This window comes from Aythya marila (genome assembly GCF_965140915.1).
Source record: "Aythya marila genome assembly, chromosome: 8".
Lineage (NCBI taxonomy): Eukaryota > Metazoa > Chordata > Aves > Anseriformes > Anatidae > Aythya > Aythya marila.
The window spans coordinates 4,314,694-4,329,018 of NC_139049.1; the positions used below are offsets into that span (position 1 = coordinate 4,314,694).

The 14,325-nt window shown below is 40.7% G+C and overlaps 1 protein-coding gene and 1 long non-coding RNA gene across 3 annotated transcripts in view; one reads left to right on the plus strand and one right to left on the minus strand.

Moving 5' to 3' along the window:
• Positions 1 to 14,325, plus strand: part of LOC309880529 — a 191,930-nt gene that overhangs the window by 120,229 nt on the left and 57,376 nt on the right. The window lies entirely within an intron of this gene.
• Positions 10,400 to 14,325, minus strand: part of OLFM3 (olfactomedin 3) — a 60,175-nt gene continuing 56,249 nt past the window's right edge. For both annotated transcript variants that reach the window (XM_082765544.1, XM_082765543.1), the window contains one exon: positions 10,400 to 12,843. In XM_082765544.1, the coding sequence (XP_082621670.1) occupies positions 12,166 to 12,843 (678 nt within the window). In that variant the 3' untranslated portion in view covers positions 10,400 to 12,165. The remainder of the gene's footprint in view (positions 12,844 to 14,325) is intronic.

The window sequence follows — 14,325 nt, forward strand, 5'->3', positions numbered from 1 at the left end:
GATCCTGCTCTAAAGCACAGAAAACAAGTCCCATCAAAGTATTTTTGTATTCAAATATAGGCCTTGATAGAAGCTGCATACAAAACTCATAGAAGTGAAATGTGGGCTTATTTTTCTTAAGGCTTTGAGGTGTCTGTCCTATCTCATTTCTGACTCTGTTTAATACACTCTTTGAATTTGCTTGATAGTCCCAGTAAAGCAGAATGTAATTACCCACAGCTGGTCAATTGTAAAGAACCATGAAGCAAGTGTCAGCTACTGGGCATTCATCCTCATATGGTCTGAGCCTTCTCTTCACAATCTGTGTTTGTTATCAGCAGTGATCCTGAGAATGAATGCCTTTCGCTTTCCATGAGTGACAGATTTGCTGCAGCTGTTCCACACAGGTGTGATAATGCAGATATAAAATTAGCTGTAAATCTGACTAGTTGAATAGGTTTATGCTACCACATGGCATCTGTGAACTTGTTACACCATCTTCTTCCCCCCAGAATTTAGTGGTTGTGAACAACATATTTGAAACACTCTAGCATCTTCTGTGTCTGTAAGGAATTATTAGCCTTAGAAAACCATTTTAGTACCTCTGGGTTTTGTAGCTGAATGCTAGGATAGGATCACAGACAGTCCTGCTGTGATATTGTTGGATGGATTTTGTAAAATTGAGAAAAATTGTTGGAATATTAATGTGGTAATGGCTATCTCTGTCAGCTGAGTTGCAAAAATAACAGCTATCAGTTACTTAGTACTGCTTTGGAGATTCCAGAGGATGGTTTACTGAGCCAGAAAATTGTCTAATAAAGTGACTTTTTGTAGAGATGTTTTGTGTAAATTTATGGTTATCTGCTGAATTACACTCCATGTAATTGTGAAAGAGTTTGAAAGGTATTTATTTCAGCCTTTTCTACTGAGGTTAGAGTGATGGGCTTGGATCAATTAATAAAGAAAATACTTTCTGAAGCAAAGATTGCTTTTTCAGAAAGATGATAACTTACACTCAGGAAGATGACGCTGCTGTTGTTGCATACTTTTAGAAATCTTTCTGCCCATGGTTTTTTAATATACCGACTTGGAAGATGAGTAGATAAAGGAAATATGTTCACAGGACTGTTATTGTACCTTCAATGGTGAAAAGCAAAAGTATACAGTGAAAATCATTGGACTTCTCTCTGATAAAATTAGATAGAAATATGGAAGTTTTTAACTCTTGTATACTTGTAAAATAAAAATACCATAAAAATACCAGTTAAGATGGTTGATATTTACAAGCATCATCTGTATATACATCACTGTATTAACTGAAGTGAATAAACAGCCAGTTCTGGACTCATAATTACATAGAAGTAAAGGTCATGCTAGCCACCAGATAACATCTGTCAAGATCATTTGGCTTGTATCTTTCCAAACTATTTGTGTTTCTTTAAGCCATACTGAAACAGCTTGAATTCCCTCTGTATTCCTGAGGCTTGTGTTTCATGTTGGATAGGCATCTTGGCAAGGCAGAGCGTGCCAGGAGAAACCCCAGTGTAGGGGATTGGTGTAATTTGGACAATCCCTGTAATGCTTCTCTACTTACCCAAAAGCATTTACTCAGCCAAATCTGTAACTTTTTCCAGCTGCAGCTGGCTGGAAGACAGACTCTGTTGTTGTCAAAGTGAACTTGCTGAAAAATCTGGAGAGGACTTCTACTGCAAATACCTAGGATGAAAACTACTGTCTTAAATCAGTTCTCTACAAATGTAGCAGCTTCCCTAATCAGTAACACAGAAATCTGCATCCCTCTGCCCCCCTTAGCCCATCTGTCAGTGTTTCTTCAGTAGGAAATGCATTATCAGACGAAGTGTACCACTAGGATAAAACTAGCTCACCATAATCATCTATGTAGCTAGTGTAACATTCTTTTCTTTTAGCCAAGGCAGTTTTTAAACATCATCTTAAATTTCTCCAAAAACAGGAATGCCAGTTTGCTGCATCCTGCTGTTTGTAGTAAGTGCTTTTGGTTTTGTTGCTTTAACATTTATATTCTAAGTGCAATTTTAACTTTTGCTGTAGCCAAGGCAGAGGTCTGGAAAGCTCTACATTTTGTTACAATTTACTATTCAGTTTGTAATCGTGTTCCAAAATTGTAGGGCATACTGCATATTTTCTGTTTAACTTCATTTCTAATTCAAATCCAAGCGTATCACATTCTTTTACCTCATGAGATATATACATCCCAGTGTGTGTATCAATATGTGTAGTTGTCTACCTACATCCTCTTTTTTGGACTTCTTCACCCTAGATTATTCCATATACCTGTTCTATAGCATACCCCACAAACAGTTGTATCAGCTCAGGCAGGCTGTGAGCTGCGGCAGAGACTTGGAAACAGGCAGAGAGATGAACATGGGAAGCTCTTTAACCGGTTTTCCTAATATTGAAAAGGAAACGTAAAACTGTTCTTTCTTTGTAGAAACTTGTGATTGCAGTCTTAATTCATGCCAAATCTGTAGCATTCAGTGATAAAACAGAAATCACTCTACAATTTTTCCAAGCGAAATACTCTTTCTAATAAATCCTCAAAGTTATTTTTAACAATTTTTCCTGTACATGAAAAGATGATTAAATGTTGGTATATGTATTATCAAAGGACAGCCCAAAGTAACTATTGTTTAAGAGTAGTATTGTCTACTTTTGTATAGCACAAAGTCGTAAAGGGTTTCGTAACAAATTTCATAAATCCATGTGACTGTCTAGGTCAATAATTCAATAAGCACACAAGAGTATGTGAAGCAATGGGACAATGTCTTTAACTTTAACCTTTTTATGTTTCTTGAAGCATCACTGTGTGTTTATTCAGTCTTTATAAATCTGAATGGAAGAATGCACCCGAAAGAGCTGATAAATGCTTCAGATATAAATATGTCAGAGATTCCTGCAGTCAGAGTTTAAGGCTATAATGAATAATGCACCACCTAATCTGACCTTTCCTATTTCACAGACCATTACACTTCTCCAAAAGAGATTCCAGTATGGGCTCCTTGTTCAGTCCCTTATTTGGGATCGAAGCAAAACTGAAAGTGCCATTTATGCCAGTTCACAGGTAGTTAACATCACTGGGTGAGAGATCTCCTCAATTATTTTACAACTCTTACTGATTTTAAAATGTTATTTCTTTAGAAGTTTTTCCTTAATATTTCCACTTTAAAGTTACTGCAGAGTATTGCTTATGTAGGAATATAAAACAGTGTTTCCCAGACTCATACCTCCTTATATCTAATTACCTGAACTCCTAAGGCCCCTTGTCTGTAATGTAGCGAAACACTTGTAAAAGGGCTGAAGAATTTAGGAGTGTGCCCAGCAGTGTCAGCAAACAACTGAGCTGATCCTATTGAGAGGTGGATTCAGACAAGATCATATCCAAGCATGACAGTAGAGCCAATTTGTATGTCAATGTATGCAAATGTATGCTAATTTAAATGGGTAATTTGGCAGGCCAAAGGAAACCCTATTTAGCTGCAGATGAGCAAGGTAACCCAAAAGAATACAAATTAGGGTAAAGTTGAAAAAAAAAAAAGAGAGCGAGAGAGAAAACTTGATTAACTCTACTAGGCCTGCTGTAGCTGTCTGCTTGTTTATCAAAATTTCTGTAATAAATCTCTCATCTCCCTCACCTAATTTCTGGGAGGCCAGGTGGCAAACATGTAGAGAAATGCCATGTTTGTTAGGCTGTGTGAACAAGTGGACTAGTTAGGCAGTGGCATGAAACTTTGGCAAGCGGGATTTATTCTGTCAGGCAAAACTGCTTATGCTAAGTGCTTTCTTCTAAAGCTTGTTATGCTGTACAGTTTGCTTGACTTTATTAAAAATGTTCCTTTGATTATTCAGGCAAGCAAAGGAGGAACACGATAGCTCCTCAAGAACATGTGCTGAAAGCTTTACAGCTTCCCCTGGATAAATACCCAGCTGGGCGCACTGAACTGTGGCAGCTGCCAGGGCACTGGGGTCTGTGGCTGTCCCACTGTGGCAGGCTGCTGTCCCTGCAGGGCATGACAAATGGTGTTCCAGGTAGCGAAATCATCTTGGGTTCTGGGAGTCCAACTAGGAAGGGGGTAGTTTTCTCAGGTTGTATGTTCTTAGATTTTTTTCTGCTTCTGGTTGGTTTTGCTTCAGTTGGTGCATAAATGATTGCCCCAAGATGCTATATTCTCTCCAGGCTTGCTCTTAAATACTATGTAAAATTCAGGCACAGTCATGTATCTATGATTACATCTGCTTCTATAGTATCTATAAAATCAGTTCTGTCCTTTTTGATTTGCAACTTGGAAGGAAAACCATGAAATAGAAATTTGTGTAGCTCTGTCATTCAGATGTATTTGCACTGTACATACTGATTTATAATTTGCCTTTAACATAAGGATCGCCTTACTCTGTGGTGCAAAATACTTCCGTTCCCGTATTTGTTTTCTCACAGTTTGAATGTTGTTGAATAAGCAGTGTTCCATGCTCATAATTATGATTTTCTAGATTTTGTGAGCCAGTCTAACGACATAGTAAATACCCGTTTTCATACGGTACATAAATATCCAGTTTCATAATTATCTAGGCATATGTCATGCATATTGACATTCAGTAAACACTAATAAAATCAACAGAGTTTGTGTTTACTTAGTATGTTGTACTGAATAGCTGTAACTGAGTGCTATTAAGGTAGATGATGTATTGTGAAAAAGTGTACTGGGATCATTTCATTTATTTAATGTTATACTTTGCAATGTTTATCGCCTTTCAGACTGGGGAGTGTGCTGCATATGGTATCATTTTTCTGCTCCGTATCATGATATTGCCATGCTATTAGAATAACAGCATATTAACATTTGCCATAAAAGTGCAATTTAGTCTTTCAGAGTGAAATTCATGGCTGGGCATAGGGCCAGGATGAGGCTTGTGAATCTCCCAAGCCCTACTTCAGCTCTCACATCAGTGTAAAAGCATATACAAAATGTCATGCTTTCTTCCTTGTTTAGCCTGGTGAACAGATGCTTTTGTATATACTTTGGTATATACTTTTGTGTATATTTGGTGAGGTTTGTGCTCTGAACTGAAGGGCGCTAGTCTAGACGTGTAAAAGCCTAAAATACATGTAGGTTCCCACTGCTCTTTCCCAAAACATATGCACAGCATTGTGGGGCAGTGCAGGACTTGGATAAAACACCCTGGGCTGTGCTTAATTCTTGTCACGAGCAAGGGAAGCTGGTGAAGTCCAGCAGCACTGGAGTTGCTGTAATTCAGTCTGTAGGAAAGACGGACCTTTGCAGGTATGCAAAGTAAGGGCAGCATCAAAGTAGTCACACATTGCACCCTTTGGATTTCTTCCCCATGAAAGGAAACAAAAACCTCCTTATAGAAGTGGTATTTTTTCTTCAGAAATCACTTAGAGCCTGTTATTAATGGCGGGCACATGGTAATCATGAGCCAACTGGCTGCCTGTGCCATACGTGCTGCCGGGACTGAAAGTGTCGAGTTAAAAATAACACCTTGCCGGTGTGCAAAGACATCTTTGCAAGGCTGAAAACATAGAAAAAGCCATTAAAAATCAGTGTAAGAGTGCAGGAACAGAGCTTGGGAAGAGGTATTTGATTCTGCAGATGAATGGTATGCTGACTCGAGATACAGGAAACCTAACATCTACTCTTGGTGAGCCAAAGAAACCTTATTAGGTTTAGCTTAAGCTTAGAAACCTTATTAGCTTTAGCCTAAGCTAAGTGCAGCTTAGGCTGAATTGCTCTCTGTCCACACTGCTCAGTCTGGAGAATGAGATTTGTAAAACTGTTCTTTCCTCCCTGAAGGTGTGGGAAGCTTGGTTAATTACTGTCTGTGTATTGCCTTACAGTCCTGAGGAGATGGCTAAGAAATGCCTGCTGTGCCCAAGAGCTGTAGGAATGAGTTAAAGCTGTTCTTCTGTGCACTTTAAAAGGCACTTGTCTCTTGAAATCCTGAGAAACCATTAGTCTGTTATGTCCTTCAAGGTGACAATAAGCCCAGCTTACCCAGATGAGGGAAGGCTGAATAAATGGCCTGTCTGCATGCTGTGACACGGAGCTGGAGCTCAACGCGAAAGGCATAAGCGTCTTTGACAGGATGCACACTCAATTACTGTGATGCCTGATGTCCTGGAGATGGAAGCGTTGCTGACCACCTTGAGGGTGTGATCCAGAAGGGAGGAAAGGAGGTTTAGCCTGCTCCGGTGAAAGATTATTCTAATTTAATTTCTCACCATTGCAGATATGAAACAAAATATTTCCTTAGAAATAAATAAAAGGGAAGAAAGCTATCCTGTATCTGTTTTAAATTATTTCTTTACAGCAGCCCATGATATACAATCAGTACTGCTTGTAGGCACTTTTATGGGCACAGTAGATCTAAACTTTACATAACTGGGAACATAAATTTAGGCCTTCTCCAGATGAAGCTTGCTATGCTATAAACCTTTTGTACAGTTTGAGTTCTATCTAAATAACCCTTCATTAAAATTCACACTGCAAGATGAGAGGGGTTGGGGAGGCTTAAGTGAAGATCAAGAAGATTAGAATAGAACGAACAGAAGAGGAAACTACAAAGAAAAATAAGCCGGAGTGGTTTGTGCATGTGGCTGATGCTGTGTGAGGGAAATTAAAAGAATTACTTTAAGAAGCTGAAGAAAATCAAAGGAGCACCACAATTCAGTAACACAGTATGGTACATTTCTTTCAAATTACTTTAAAACAACAGCTTGCCATATAGTCATTTTTGTCTCCAGTTGTTTTTCGTGCTGTCATCTTTCAAACTACATGTATATCTTTACATAAAGGACGTATGGCAGTTGACTCCCATGGGCACAAAAATCCATTCTCCTCATGCTTCCAAACTCACAGCAGTGAGACTCAAAGCGATCGGATCTCTGGAGCAGAAGAGTTATTCTCCATGCACACCCAGACTGCATTGCCTCGGCATGGGAACGAGCGACTGCAGATCGACTGCACCTCTCCAGGCAGCCCACTGTGGGCTCAGCCCTGTGCATCTGCCCCAGGGAAACTCATCCATTGCTAGCCAGTGTGTAAGCGCTCCGCTGCACCGTGCCCGAGGAAAATGGCATTTCTGTACAGTGGATGCAAAGCTGGCGGGTGGGATGCAGCTGATCTAAATGTTACCTACATTTGTGGTAGCCTGTGCTTAAGACTGCCATTTTGGGAAGAAAAAATCCTGTAGAAACTTTGCTTTGCTTTGACGGCCAAAAGGTTTCTGCAGTGTAATTTTAATCAAGTGGTCTGGTGGAATAGATACAGGCAGACTCCACAGGCTCCGCTGCTACTGCTCAGCTGGCAAGCTGTGTGTATGAGCCCAGCAGAAACTTCTAAAGGTGCTTTCCCCCCTCCTTCAATCTCAGTGATAGACTCATCCTGAGTTTTTAAGAAGTTGAACACTTTTATGATAAGCTTCTGCAATCCCTATTGATATGCAGATCAATAAACATGGTTTGTATTTTAAGAACAAATATTTCTTCCACATGCTGTTTCAGGGGGAATACATATTTTGATATTTGGGGCCAATCCCTACATTTATGAATAATTCCTATTGACTTGGATCAGAGCTGGTCACTGCAGCGAGGATATGTCCCTTGTGTCCCTAGTCTGATCAGAAGGATGGTCTGTTTGCAGCGTGGAGAAAACTGCACGTCTGGTTTTTGTGAATCTGTGGCTGCATCTATCTAATCAACGCAGTACATCTCCTTCCCAGATCCCCAGCAGGAGCCATTCTGCACACAACTTTTGTTCGTGGATAGTCTCTGGAACAATGGTGCTGGGTAGCTGCCTCCTGTTTCCCAGTAACTCAATGTAGAAACCCCTGTAATAAGGAGCTTTGCATAATCTGTGGGGGAGAATAACTTTATTAATGAACAATTCGAGGATAAATTTATAGTTAGGTTATTTGCTTGCATATTGATGCACAGGTATGCGGTCACACGTGGGAGAATTGCTGAGGAAAGCTCAGCTTAGAGAATCGGCTTTGCTTTTCTTTTTGGCGACAGCATTCTCTGTGCTTAGTGAGGCAGAGGTTCCAGGTATGGCACGTGGAAGTTGCTGTGCATGCCTGAGGCCCTTTGCGAGCTTCTGGTGGAAGGCAGCTCCTGCAGGGTGTGGCAGGGCAGGGGCAGTGCCTGCAGCAGCATGGGCAGCCGAGATACAGCTCTGCAGCTGCATCAGCCTACTCTGAAAAGCACGCCCAGATGCTCAGCATTGCTTCCTGAGCTGCAAGGGTGTAGGGTAAGACTTGCTGCAGGGAGCGCTGAGGTGATTTATAGGAAGATATGTTCCCATCCAAAGGATTTCCAGAAAGTACAAATCAAAATTGTTCCCTGGAAATTCTTGAACTAGAAAAGGACAAAACTTACCAGCTGAATAATGTGCTGTGAATGGTTTGTTCATGTCTCGCTCTCCTGTTTTCTAAGCACCTGGGTATTATAACAAATTACCAGGTAAGGTATTTATTCATGCCGTGGTTTGAAACAATCCCGTTGTCTTTTGCTGTGGATCCAGCCTACCGAGCTGAGTGATAGCTAGAGCCCTGAGCTGTCTAGAAATATTCTCAGTTATACGTTTTTATTCTATTATTATTTTTCTAAATTAAATATCATCTTTTCTAGTAGTGATGAGAGTGGTAAGTAGGCTCCAGGGTCACTGCCAGTGCCCTGCCTAACGCACTGTGACAGATAGGAGCAGCTGAGCAGCCTGCCTGCGTAACCATGGACTTGATGGTTACTCGCTGGGACGAGCTGCCACAGGGGGCTATAAGAGATGATTGCTGTTCAGGGAGCCTTCTCTGTGGGAAGTTGTACCCGTTTTGTCGTGGGGAATGGTTAGCCTGTTGTAGGGAGGAAGCTGCAGGCCTGGCAGTGTGCATCGTGCGCAGTCCTCAGGCCCCTGGGAGAGGCACGCATGGGGCACTGCAGGCGTCCCTGCTGCCAGCTGCATGGCTCTGCCAAGTTTGAGGTGCAGAAAGGACCTTTTACATGCTTATCCCTTGAAGCAGGAGGCTGTGATTTGTCACCAAGTTAGTAAAATAGGCTCTACAACTAACTTTCCAGTGTTTAAAGAGAGATTTTTTTTTTCTAAGATATCAGTACCTCCAACAAACAGCCTATGCTTCAATTATACGAATAAGTTTATTTGATATGTAGGTTTCTGCTATATTACAAAGATTTTCTGCTTGTGCTCTTCAGTTATGAAAGCAGAGTTCGTAACACTTAAATTTGCACATATTGAGGCACGGTGTGTTGATCCAAATGTTGTTCCCACATGGGAAATTCCAAAGTCGTATTCTGCAAAGACATTTGGATCAACACAGATTCACAGAAAAATGAATGCTTCCTAACAGGGAGCAGTGCTACTTCCCTGGTAGTGTGCCACCAGGTTTTGTTGTGTTGATGCTGTGTAAGCTGTTATTTCATGTTCAAAGGTATTGGAGTCCAGCCCACTGTTACTAATTTAGAAGGACAGGATTTCTCCAGGTATGATATCTACGCTTTAGTGCAGCAATTTTGTCAGTAAGACAAACAGCCCTTCAGAGGTGCTTTTCTTACCCATATCCAGCACCCTTCAGTCGTCTCTTTCCCTCCTTTGACTGATAGGAGTGTAGACATGTTGCTGTTTAAATTGCTAACTAAATGAGATTAATCCTACTGTAAGAAACATTATCAGCTTGTACTAATGCATGTATGATAATTACACTTTATGAAAATTTCATAAGCAAATATGGTAGTGACTTTTCTTTTTTTCAGATGTGTTTATTAATGTTAGAAAGGAAGTTTAATTTCTCCCTAAATTTCTTGGGAGCACTGTATTTTCAAAATCTGTTTTGTTGAAGTTACTCTGTGAGGAGGAAAGGTTAGTGTTTGTTTTAGGGCTTTTGATTAAAAATCTGAAGATGTTTCATTTTGATAAAACATTCCTGTATGATATAAAATACCTTTTAAATCAGCAGTCGTACACTTTTGCATGTTGCAGAAGAAGGCTCGTTGTATAGACAGGAAAGTGTGCTACCAGCAAGTGGGTACAGGAGCGCAGTGGCTGAACGTGTCTGCTTACCTGGGCTCCGTCTCTGCTGTGAGTGATGTTAAAGGCTAACAGCAATTGTTTTAGCAAGGTAGGAGAGTAACTTCTCTCTGGTCCTGTTGTAATGTACTTGTTGTTCCCCTGCTTTATCAGTTCTTGAAACCTCACAGGTGTTTTTTTGTTTTGCAACCAGTATGAAAAACAAGGCAATTTGTTATTCAGCTCCACATGGGCTTATATTGTAAAGCAGACTTGTTAGCGTATATACAATATTTATAATAATGAGAACACTGATGAGACTTAAGGTGGTCTCAGCTGGTATATTGGAAAAATCAACAAATCAAATGGCCTCTAAATAGATTTGGCAAAAATATCAGTGCATTTATTTTTTTCTTCTTAAACAGGAACACTTTTCTACATGTTTTTGCTTTTTCTATGAGCCCAGTTTGAAAGGGTTTAAAAGAGGAAAAAAGGAGAGTCTCAGGTTTTGTGAGGAACAAAGCTTTTCATGCTTTCAGATACCCATCTCTCTGCCTTACGTGACAGCCCACTTTAAGAACTAGTTATAGACATTTTATTAGTGTTAGTTTCTTTCTGTAGGTGTCAAAATAGGTAAATAGCACCTCATTCTTTTTCCTCAACAGAATACTTCCCCCACCCCCCAAATTTCCAATGAAATATGGGGCAAGCCTCATTCTTTCTTCCTCAGTAAAATACCCCTACCCTCCAACTTCTACTGAGAGAGTGCAGCAAGCTGAATAGCCACCACGTTACTCTCCCTTGCCAGAAAGCAGCCACAGCACGGACACCAACTTTTTGCAGAGATGTTTGGGTTTTGCTAGCAGTAATAGCATTACTTATGGTTAAAACTAATACCTTTAAGAAACAAGTATTTCTGGAAGCTATCAGGTGTCACACCAATGACTTGAACATTTTCCTTTGTATTTTGTTCCTAATTACTGTCATCCCTAAAAATCCTTCATCAACAGATAAATGTTTTTCTGTTATGAATACAAAGCTGGGCAGATGAAGGAGCGACCCCAGACCAGCGCGAATGCGGTACATGCTCCGACCCCCAGGGGCATCGACAGCAGCCCGCTGTCAGGTTCAATCTTCCAGGGCCCAGAGCAGGGAGTGAGCATAAAGGAAAGAAAATAGTGGGAGGGAAGAGCGGGAGAAAAAGACCGAGAGCTTGCAGGGTGGTAAAAATTGGACATGGTGAACAGTTGTAAAGCTGGGCTTGGTGTGAGGCTTCAAAACTGCAAATTTGCCAGTAAGCACCAATGGTGAGTAAGAAGGGATCTACCAAGCAAAGCTGAGAATGGGGATCATGCACCTGAGAAACTATTGATCTGTCTTTCTGAGAAGTAACAACCTTTTCTCAGATTTACCGCTTTAGACTGACCCATAGCCAGAACTGCAATTAAGCTTCAATATATTTTATAAAAAATAGTACTTAGTTTACTTTCACAGAAGTGAAGAGATACAATTGCACAATGGTGGTTACAATGGTAGAAATACATACTGTTGATAAAATGTTTGCAAGAGATTTAAAAACATACTATACAGCACCACATCTGAAATTGGTCGATGGCAAAATGAGTCATACTCCATGTTCACGAAAATTAAATTCCTAAATCTTTCCTTTAGAATAAATAAAAAATATGATGTGCAATATGTCTGCTACCAAAATGTTTCCTGATGTTGAACAATAGATTAAAATTAAAAATGAGGTAAAAAAAAAAAAAAAAAGACATTCATGCATTTAAGCCACCATTAGTCTCTGACTCTACAATAAGGCAGATCATAATCTTTTTAAAACTGTCTTTAGCCACTTAAATCCTCTTTAGTGCTTTTCACAATAAGGTCCATTAAGACCTTGTAGAATCATGAGTTAAGATGCTTTTATATCCAACAGGTCATTTTTGACAGGCTCAGTCATATTTGAAATGCATTGTGTAGTACAAAATGTTGCTTTTCCTTAATGGAAAAAGGAAATGTAAATTAAAAGGAATGGAGAGAGATGAAGGCTTTAGAATTTATCACAAATGACACTGCTTTGAGGATGGGAGGTGAGGGAAAGGAAAGGGAAAGAGAATTATGTATCATCTTCAGTCTTAATGACGTGGAAAAGGGTGACATTAAACAGGACTTGGTGTCCATTATTCCAGGCATAGAGAGCTCTATCCCTCGCATTGTAGTCAAGCATGGATATATGAAAATACTGATTATGGAAAGGAATGTCTGTGTATTCGTAAGTGGAGGTTTTGGTGGAGTAAGAGTAGTAGACCTTGGCTCCTGTTAGGTGAGAGTTAGTAACATACAAGGTGCCACAGATCATGAAGGACTCTCCAGCGCTTCTCTTTGGGTAGCCTGTGCTCCAGCTCTTCAGCACCTCCAGCGTGTCTTGGTTTAGCTGGCTGATGACAATGTTGCCTGCGTTCTGGTTGGTGGCATACACAGCCCATAGCCCAATCTCATCTGCCATCAGGTCAATATCGGAAAAGCCACCCCAGGTGTAAGGGTAGACATTGTGAAAGCCAGCATACTCAAGGCTACGCTGTGCAAGCACCCGCCCAGTGTCAAAGCTGTATTTGATGATGATGTTGCTCTGATACTTGTTGAAATAGAGGGAGCCGTTGTAGACAACGTGGTTGGTTCCTGCCCATTTGAATGGAAGGTTGTATGTCCGTGATTCTGCCCCACTGACGAAGTCTGCAATTGATTTATATTCGCGGACAATTTTATTGTTAGTGTAACTGTCCATGTACCAGACCTGGAAAGAAAACAAAGTTTGGAAGTGAACACCTGGAACACAGTCTGTGGCACATGATCATGATATGGCACGATGGATACATTGCCAAAAAAGACAGAAAAAGGTTTTGGGTGTGCAACAATCTATCAAAGTACAGTATTGTCCACCTTCCTGTTAGAAAGGCATTGAGGAACTCTTGAATTTCTACATCAAAACTTACCTCTACAAGTGCACTGTCAGGGAGACTGTTACAGCTGCAGTGCCTGCAGTTATTTAATGTTTGGGTCTCTGCTGTATGGGACTTTCTGAAGATATTCTCAGAGACCAATAATTAAGGAGAGAGGTGGAAAGGGCATGTGAGTTAAGCTTGGTTTTATGCTTAGAAATACACTTGGCTGAATTTTCCTCAGCTGAATCTTTGACCAGTGAAAAATGGTGCACAAAACCATTGTAATAGCAATGAAACCAGTAAAGTTTGGGAACCACATTTCCCTTAAAAAAATAAAGGAAAACAAATTCACTTTTTATTTAACATTCTGTATCCCCCGTTTTTCCCATTTGTCTTTTCTCCAGTTAGTTCCTCTCAGAGGAAAAATCAGATCCTGACTAACAAAAGAGCAGAGCAATTTCTGCAGACGTTTTTGCGCAGATTTCAAAAGCCCCATTAACACACTACATGCATGGACACCAGCAGAGCTCCCCATCTTCCTGGTAGCTGAGATCCTGCAAGGAATATGGTTTGCTTCTTTCCTTGGTGTGCATGGGGCAGCCTGCGTGCTGCTCTGAGAGGGTGGCACTGGGGGAGCATGGGGAGGGCCTGTGCTGAGGACTGTGGAGCAGCCCCATGGGTGCTGAGGTGGCAGGAGAGACTTCTCGGACAGCGCTGAGCAGTGTCTGCTGATCTCCCACAGGTATCCGGGACTGCTGGTGGCAGCTGCAAAATGCTGTGAACACGGTGGGTAGGAGGGAGCTGCATGGGAATCTTAAGTTATTACCATTTGTATGCTGCCTTTCCTATCAGCTGTTGTCTTTGTTGTTGTTGTTCAAAAGATTAACCTTTTGGATCTCACAGGAATGAAACCTACTGTTTTGGCTTCAAAAACACTTTGAGGAAGGGAGCACCCCTACAAAGACGTGTCCATCTGGGATCCTATCACAGACTGAAACAATAACATAGCTTACATATGAGGAGGCCAGTGGTCTGAAGACCACTTATTTGGGGCTTAATTCTGTGATTTTTGACTGTTGTGTGTTATGGGTTCTGCTCACTGGTGAAACTGTTGATGTTTCTGTTGAATTACTTAGGTTCTTAAAGAGCCAAGGTCAATAAAATGGTAGAGAGAAAAAAAGCGTGTAGCCATTTCAGGTGGATGTTATCCCTAAACAATGTAACGAAAGGGCACAAATGTGCTCAGCTATCTTCTCTCTTTGGACATTTCCTAGAGGGAAAATCTCTTTTTAAAGATTTAAATCAAGCAAGTAAATCTGTAAAAGAACCCAAAG